Source organism: Peromyscus californicus, unplaced genomic scaffold, assembly GCF_007827085.1.
Source record: "Peromyscus californicus insignis strain IS unplaced genomic scaffold, ASM782708v3 Scaffold_5__1_contigs__length_169319896, whole genome shotgun sequence".
Taxonomy (NCBI): domain Eukaryota; kingdom Metazoa; phylum Chordata; class Mammalia; order Rodentia; family Cricetidae; genus Peromyscus; species Peromyscus californicus.
In genome coordinates this window covers 159,751,233-159,760,652 of record NW_026294573.1, presented here as the reverse complement: position 1 = coordinate 159,760,652, position 9,420 = coordinate 159,751,233, and the positions used below count along the sequence as shown (strand labels likewise).

Genomic DNA, 9,420 nt, shown 5'->3' with positions numbered 1-9,420 from the left:
CCAGTCTAAAAGAGAAACAGAGCCAGGCAGTGGTGGCTCACACCTTTAATCCCAGCACTAGGGAGGTAGAGAGAGGTTGCTTGCCTATTAGGTCTGAGATTTCATAGAGGTAAGAAGTTTCTGGTGGCTGGCTGCTCTGCTTCTATGATCTTTCAGCTTTCACCCTAATATCTGACTCTGGGTTTTTATTGTTAAGACTAAGTAGGATCACTATTTTTGTGATTAAAAAAAATTCTTTGGGCCGGGCGGTGGTGGCGCACGCCTTTAATCCCAGCACTCGGGAGGCAGAGGCAGGCGGATCTCTGTGAGTTCGAGGCCAGCCTGGGCTACCAAGTGAGTTTCAGGAAAGGCGCAAAGCTACACAGAGAAACCCTGTCTCGAAAAACCAAAAAAAAAAAAAAAAAAAAGGAAAAAAAAAATTCTTTGACCAGGAACCTAGTCCCTTCTGTGGTCCCTCTAAACCATGGTGCTACACATATAATGAACAGTTTTGGAAGTATGTTTTAAAGAAGAACTCACAGTGATAACACTTGGAGTATACATTTAATACATCTTATTTTTTTTGTTAACATGTATTAATTATGCATATGGGCTGAGGTAAGTGTGAGTTAGCGTGAAACTTGAACATATTCATACAGTGTGCTCTGATCCAATCCACACTTCCTCCTCACCCTAGTCTCCATTCCACACCCAAGATGACGTTCCTTTAGCGTCTGCGTGTGAGACAGACAGAACACGTCACACTTGTATTTCTGTGCCTGGCTTATCACTCAGCATGTTCCCTGAACTATAGCGCTCCCTGTACTGTACACTGCAATGGATTTTTGTTTTGCTACAAAATATAAGTCTTGTGATTTACAAGTTTTGCTCTGTTTGTGCAAAACCTCAGTGTATAGTGCTTTGTGCCTCTCACAAGAGATGCATGCAATACACGTAACTACATATACACTTCCTGAGAAACCAAATGGTTTTGTATGTGTGTACCTGAATATTTTAAATCTGTTTTATATTTACATGTACACTAGGTTTTAAGTTTTGCTGTTATTGTATGTGTGTGTGCATACATTTCAAACCTTACTGTTTTTGTGCCTCTGTGTGTGCACAAATGTTTTAGATATATGGAGTCCATGGAGGTTTATATTTGACAAAAAAAGGTTGCTGATAATAAGCATAAATGTTTGGAATCAACTGAACATCATTGCACATTTATTCATGGACAAGCATGTCATACTTGCCTAGCATGAACATTATAGGATGACTGACATGGCTTCTGCACGGCTTCCAGGTGCAGCATGTTGCTATGATTTGGATGTGGTTTGTTCCCTGAAGGTCCAAGTACTGGGTGCTTGGCACCCAGCACAGTGTGTTAAGGTGCTGGAAGCATTAGGGATGGGACTTACTGAAAGATTGTTAGGGCAGTGTGAGTGTGTGTGTGTGTGTGTGTGTGTGTGTGTGTGTGTGTGTGTGTGTGTGGAATCTCCTCAGATGGGATTAGTGGGACCTGGTAGATCCCACAAGAACAAGTTGTTGTGCTGAAGAGGCCTAACTTAACATTAGTGCAGCCATGACAGGCTGCAGACTAACCATACTGGGACTAGGCCTCATCATTACAACAACCAGGAAAAGCCACACACTGTACCCTGTGGGGGACCAATCAGAACTGAGACAAACAAGTACTAAATGCTCTAGAAAATAAAGGATAGCTTACATAATCTGTATATAAGTTGTCGATTTCCTTACAGCAACTCCAGTACCAATTCCTGTTTGACAAGACTTCTGACCATGCAGAATGAAACACATTAAGCTGTCCCATCTAGAAGATGGGCCTGCAGCACTGAGTTAGTCCCATGCATTCATGGTATGGTCATAAACGCAGGAAAGGGGTACTGCATGATGGTCCAGCTCTCCCTGATCCTACCCTTATGTAGGAAAGGATGGGAAGCCCAAGCTTAAGCTTGCAATAAAGGCTCTTTGGTTCTGCATATGAACTCAGACTCCTGGAGGTCTCTGGGGGGCTCATGACGTGGGCATAACAGTACAGGACAAGAATGGCTCCTCTCTGCTCTGTGTCCAGATGTCCCTCTCCCTTATCATTTCCCCATGATAACACCTACCATGAGGTCGGCGCCAACTCTCTGGGGCTGCACAATCTTGAGCTTTCAGCCTCCAAAACTGACAGCTGAGTAAATTCTTTCTTCTTTTTCTTTTCTTTCTTTCCTTTTTTTTTTTTTTGACAGGGTTTCTCTGTATAGCCCTGGACGTGCTGGAACTTGCTTTGTAGATCAAACAGGTCTAGAACTCAGAGATCTTCCAGCTTCTGCCTCTGGAGTGCTGGGATTAAAGGAGTGCACCACCACCACCCAACAGTTTATTTCTTTATAAAGTAAATAGCCTCAGAATTTTATTATAGTAACAAAAGACTGACTAAAACACCTGTTTTAGACTGAAAATTTCAGACTGCCTGAGCATGGTGGTGTATACCTATAACCCCAGCAACATAAGAGGCTGAGGCAGAAGAATTGCCGTTCAAAATCAGCCTGGACTAGATAGCAAGAACCTCTCTCTCTCTCTCTCTCTCTCTCTCTCTCTCTCTCTCTCTCTCTCTCTTTTCTACACACGCACACGCGCGCGCGCACACGCGCACGCACACACTGTGGAGACTACAGTTCTTTTCTACACACACATACACACTGTGGAGACTAGAGTTCCTTTCTACACACACACACACACACACACACATACACACACACACACATACACACACACACACACTGTGGAGACTAGAGTTCTTTTCTACACACACACACATACACACTGTGGAGACTAGAGTTCTTTTCTACACACACACACACACACACACACACACACACACACACACACTGTGGAGACTACAGTTCTTTTCTACACACACACAAACACACACACACTGTGGAGACTACAGTTCTTTTCTACACACACACACACATACTGTGGAGACTAGAGATTTTTCAACACACACACACTGTAGAGACTAGAGTTCTTTTCTACACACACATACACACACACACACACACACACATACATACACACACTGTGGAGACTAGAGTTCTTTGCTACACACACCACACACTCACACACTCACACACACACACACACACACACACTGTGGAGACTACAGTTCTTTTCTACACACACACACATACACACTGTGGAGACTAGAGTTCTTTTCTACACACACACACACACACACACACACACACACTGTGGAGACTACAGTTCTTTTCTACACACACACAAACACACACACACTGTGGAGACTACAGTTCTTTTCTACACACACACACATACTGTGGAGACTAGAGATTTTTCAACACACACACACTGTCGAGACTAGAGTTCTTTTCTACACACACATACACACACACACACACACATACATACACACACTGTGGAGACTAGAGTTCTTTGCTACACACACCACACACTCACACACTCACACACACACACACACACACACACACACACTGTGGAGACTACAGTTCTTTTCTACACACACACACATACACACTGTGGAGACTAGAGTTCTTTTCTACACACACACACACACACACACACACACACACACACTGTGGAGACTACAGTTCTTTTCTACACACACACAAACACACACACACTGTGGAGACTACAGTTCTTTTCTACACACACACACATACTGTGGAGACTAGAGATTTTTCAACACACACACACTGTAGAGACTAGAGTTCTTTTCTACACACACATACACACACACACACACACATACATACACACACTGTGGAGACTAGAGTTCTTTGCTACACACACCACACACTCACACACTCACACACACACACACACACACACACACACACACACACACACACACACACACACACTGTGGAGACTACAGTTCTTTTCTATAGCATTGCATGCATTGTTGAGTCACAGTGCTCCAGAACAGGGCAGACATGGATGTGCATGCTTGATCACATGGATGTGGATAATTTCATTGTGTTTAAAATTACCCTGGGTCTTGGACAGATAGTTTCTAATTTTAAGTATGTTAAAGCAGGGCTTAATACTCAGTCTTGGTTCCTATATACAGTCTCTTGTCTGGGAAAGTTCATAGACACTGACTTTTCTATCATGCAATATTATGAAAGATCTTATTACTTCTATCAGAGCCAAAATAATAATGCAATTTTTCTGTTCTCTTCACTCAATTATGTGTAGAAAATAAACACACAATAAAAATATCATTACACCACTTTCTAAATCTAAAAAGGTTTTATTTAACCAACACAACCATATTCAATAACATTCAGCTTTGGGAAAAATTAGTTGTTTGCTAATTAGTGGAAAATCATATCTTTTTAAAACCAATACATCCCACCAAGTATTGTAGAGTTCGATGCAAATGTCAGTCCAGGGCTACTTCCTTTGGCTCACGCCCTTTCATAAGTTCTGGTAGAAGTGACGCCTTTCATGACACATTCCTAGACATGGGTACAAAATTGTCAAGGTCAATCACTGAGACAACAGCGTGAATTTAATTTTCGTATTTCTCAGTGTTGGAAATCAAATGATATTCAACACAAAACACATGTTCTAGAATCCTGTGCTTGCATTGTACTTCCATCCCCGAGTATAATTGCTTAGGGTGATGCAAAGACCAAGAAGGTCTTCCTCTCAGGGAGCTGGGAAATCTCCATGGGGAGTGGATGCCACAGCGGAAGTATGTTCTGGTGAGGGTGCTGCACCAGGCAGCCTGGGACACTGGGGAGGAAGCAGGGATTGCTACAAGGGGAAAGCATGCCTGGGTGGAGCATGACAGCATGAGAGTATGGAGCAGTAGCTCAGAGGGGCAGAGCACACTGGGTAAGTGTGAGAACACAGACTCAACCCTCATCTCCAAATAAACAAATACCACAAATGAACCTTTGGTTCTACACAGCAGGGGAGTTTCCTGAAGTAGAGCAGTGGTCCTGAGGCCCTGATGGTGGGTCACAACTAAGTATGCAGAGTGTACTCACCACCACCAGCTTGTCGTCCTCTCGTTTTCTCTTGATGGTGGTCGACTTTCCATCCCACCTCTGCACCTGAACTAGGACCCCACCATCCAGGGTTATGATGCTCTGCAGGCACAGGAAGAGAGATTGCAATGTGCAAATGAAGGCCAAAAATGTGAATGAAAACATGGAACCCTGGCTCAAACGAATATTCTGAGGTCCTTACTCTAAGTGACAAGAATGTAGTCCAACAAGAAAAAGAAAGAAAGAAACATGAGCCTGAACATGTGCTGTCAGTGTTTCTGCCAGTACGCGAGGACATAGGCTTCATTAAGTTGGACTAAGAGACCTTGAATGGATTATTCAAGACTGTCTACACAATGAAACAGATCATGCTAATCTTTGTACATAAAGAATAAAAAAAATGAAGACCTTCAAAAAAAAAAAAGAAACCTATCTTGAAAACAATAATGTAGAAGACACACACACACACACACACACACACACACACACACACACACACACACACACACACTTATATGTTCTGAATAGAAATAGAACATAAATTGCAATTTGAAAAAAAAGAATGTTTTGTGAGAGAAACTAGATGACAAAACTATGCTGAAGTGGTGGCATTAGGGTGATTTTTATTCTTTTATAAACTTCCTCTAAAATTGTATTGCTCTAACTTACTTCATATACACTACTGCATGACACATAAAATATGCTGATCAATTTTAATATCAGGACAACTTAGCAATCTGCACTCTGATGGCGATAGTTTCAACGTGGGAGCTCAGAGGCCTTCAGACTACAAGGGAAAGCTCATCTTCCCGTTGTCTTGAAATCACTTCTTACAGGCTGTGACATTAGATGCCAGGCCCTCCTCTGCCCCAGCTCCTTGCCCCTCACCTTCACTTTCCTGTCATCTGCGGTGATTTCATCAAACTCCTGGCCCAGTTTGAAGGAAATCTCAGTGTTTTTAAAAGTGCTCTCTGATCGGATGGTGATCACGTCTCCGTTCACACTGATGATCATGTTGGGCTTGGCCATGCCGGCCACTTTTCTGGTAGCAAAGCCCACTCCTGCAGTTAGGAAGAGAAAACATGTCAAGCTTACGTTTTTGTGCCCATGAAGAAAAGATGCCAGATTACTTGAGGCTCTTTTGAAACCAGCTACGCAGCTAAGCACGTTGGCCCTAATCCCCGAGGATACATTCAGGAGCAACCCATCCAGATTTCCTCTTAGCTTGCCCCTTTCTTTTCTTCAGGAGCCTCATCATTGATTTCAACAGACTCTATAAAGACATTAACTCTTCGTATCTCGATGTGTATGTACCTTATATGTGTCAGCATATCTATCATGTATCTATAATAATATGGTGATGATATCTGTGTATGTACACTATTTCTATTTTGTGTTTATGATTGAGACTGATCACTTCATTCTTTCTTAAATATTAAAAGTTGTAATTTTTACAAAACCTCTAAAGTCAGAGACCAGGCCTGATATAGAGTTAGTGGGTTAAAGGTCGTCTATTTTGAGTGTCCAGAAACCCCATTTCACAGCACTTGTTGCCAAGTGTCATTTTCTAGGCTTCCTTCCCATATTACTCCCTCATGTAAGGAAGATCGCTGATTAATTTCTCTAATAGGAAAAACGTTTACTACATACCATGCCATTTTAGAACAGCAATATCATTCCCAATAATGTGTAAGGAAAATTAAAGGGGGACTCAGAAAATACCTTTTGAACTCAAGAAATCAGAATTCCAATGTTTACAACAGTTTGGACACTAACACTGCGCATCACAGTCACTCAAGTTGTGGGGTCTTGTTTGTTTAAATGAGGGAAATGCTTTCCCATAGAGGGTGAACAGCTTACAGCCTTGGATGAACAGTAACAACGTGCTCTCTCTGCATGTGTTACACAGAATTCCCACAGTCACAGATGTGCTGACTCTTCCAGCACAAGTGCTTAAATAAGGGTAATTTCTTTAACTAAAAGTGACCACTTTTAGAATTAGAGTTAGAATTAAGGCTGACTTGAGAGAGAAACAGAGCACGAGACAAGTGATGTGGAGCCTGTGACTTGGTTCTTTGTCTAAAAAGTAGCCACAGTGAGAAAATGATGTATTTCTGCCTTGAATCCTCACTCTGCCGCATAACACGACAGTCAGTACAATTAATAAGTACAGGAGAGATGCAATGTGGGAACAATTCCAGAGGGACCGAGCCTGGGAAAGGCGACAGCTTCACTTGTTTCTTTCTGATTTTATTTGACTGTAGAAGGCAATACCTGCCCACTGTGCCTCAATTATAGCTGCCAATTTCATCCAGGAACTATCTTATTGCCTTTAATTATGAGTCTTTCACAGTTTAAAATGTTATTATAATTTAGGTATGGATATTACAAGTACAAAATGTTTCAAAAAGTCAATAGCTAAAAGCGATACGAACCCTGGTGTTTCTAAGTCAGTACATAGGAACTAGCATACTGAACAGTACCTAGCTGATACGTTAAAAGGTCAGTCATGCTGAAATTTCTGATAAACTTCTTATCTACAAACAAGAGAACAGTATTGACAGATCACCAAAAGTTCCCACTTTGTAACTGAGGGAAAGGTTAAGCCTTTGAAAATTTAGGGGATCCTGTCCTACTGAAGATTCTCTGTAATATGAGATCTGACCTTCTGCAGGTCACAGAGAGATGGGGTTCAAAGCAGAAGCTCCCTGAAAGAGAACATCACTGGTTAATGGCCACTGTCTTGCTGCCAACATTGTTTGGTGACCATTCACACAGCAGCATGTGGGCAGTGTTGACAGAACCTCTACTATCGGAAAGGCACATTCTATACGTGTTTCACATGCCCAACTTTCCTTTTGAATCACTCACTAAATCTATGACATTCCATATCATTCCAAACCAACGAATGCTTAACCCCATGAAGAAAACTATTTCTTGAAGTCAAGCCTTTGTCTACTGTGACACTGAGACAGAAAAAATTCTCCTAAAATATATTTTCCAACATAATTTTTTTCTAAGATGGGCTTGAAATCATGGCTTCAGTTTTAAGTAAAAATTACTCCACGCTACAAAAAAAAAGTATATTTTCTTTCCAAGTTATTGCAAATTTTTTGTGTAAAAGGAGATGCTAAAAACAGACAGAGAGCCAAGTGAACCACAGAAACACACGTGTGGTAGTGAGGGTGACACCTTGTCATTCTATAGATCATAAAAGATTTTCATTTACACTCCTTTCCGTGCTGATTCACCTGCAGGAAGCACTAGGTTGAAGCTTTGATTTAGGAAGTTTCTAGAACAGGCTCTTTCTAGTGGCTTCTACAGCTTCTATGCGGGAAAACAGCATTTCCCAAAGCAACTGCTCCCAAGCTGAAGGCCAGCTACAAGCCTCTCCCCTCTAGGGAAGCCCTATCCCCCACGGCACTTACCCACTTCTTTCATGTAATCATCGAAGTTTTCACTGGAGACGAGTTTCCAGGTTCCCACAAAGGCATCACACATTTTGTGAACTTTCTGAGAATTCTCTTCCAGGTGAGAAAAAGGCTGCAGGATAGGGGAAGGTGCTATGATCCTCTTGAGTCCAGATAACTCCCTTTTAAAGATGTCCCGACCACATGGCTGTAGGAGTGACCAGTGGGGGTGGGTCCCAGATCATTTCCTTCATTACCAGCTCCTGTGTTTCTTCCTCTGAGTCATGTTTTTAATAGAAATTTCTCAACTTTGGTTCTCCCTGGCAATGGTCGCTGGACTTAGAGTACAACTTATTTTTAACCATGAACAGAGTATTTTAAATGTTCCTGTTTTCACCGTTAAATGCTTAGTGCACTGAACTTGCCCCTATTATTCCATACGTAGTTATCTCATTGTGGAGGAGACAATTACCTTGGGACACACTTTGACCCTCTTGTGCTGAGTTTTTATTTTACTAATACTGCGAAAGTGTATTTGGTTCTTCTGAATTTGAGGACGCATAGCCTACCTTACAGACTCTTAGTCTTACTGACTCTTTTGCTAAGACAGTGCTGTTTCAGGAATTATAACAAAATAAATAATGAAATTTTAAAGTAACCTAGATTTTTGTTTCCTGTTTTGAGACAGTGTCTCTCTACACAGCCGTGGTAGTCCTGAACTCACAGAGATCCACCTACTCCTGCCTCTGGAGTGGTGGGATTAAAGGCGTGTCCACCACACCTGGCCACAGTGGCCTAGATTTGTAATTTCAAATATTTAATATATATTAAAAATTCATTCATATCATTGCTCAGGAACCTAGACTACAGATTTAATTAAACTAAAAATTAAGCCTCATTCTTCCCACTTCCTATATAACCAACAGTATTGATTTTTACAGACTCCTTAAAAATGGGTCCCCATCTAAAATATGTTCCTC

The 9,420-nt window shown here is 41.6% G+C and overlaps 1 protein-coding gene across 3 annotated transcripts; it reads right to left on the bottom strand.

Moving 5' to 3' along the window:
* Positions 1-4,442: 4,442 nt before the first annotated feature.
* Fabp4 (fatty acid binding protein 4) lies at positions 4,443-8,531 on the bottom strand. 3 transcript variants are annotated; one of them, XM_052717944.1, is made up of 4 exons: positions 8,459-8,531; positions 5,919-6,091; positions 5,031-5,132; positions 4,443-4,493 (listed from the first exon to the last, which is right to left on the bottom strand). In XM_052717944.1, exons 1-4 carry the CDS (start codon positions 8,529-8,531, stop codon positions 4,443-4,445), a joined length of 399 nt encoding a protein of 132 aa, XP_052573904.1. The 3 variants fall into 3 exon arrangements, with proteins under 3 accessions (XP_052573904.1, XP_052573905.1, XP_052573906.1); XM_052717945.1 differs by having other exon boundaries at positions 5,034-5,132; XM_052717946.1 differs by lacking the exon at positions 5,031-5,132.
* Positions 8,532-9,420: the final 889 nt, after the last annotated feature.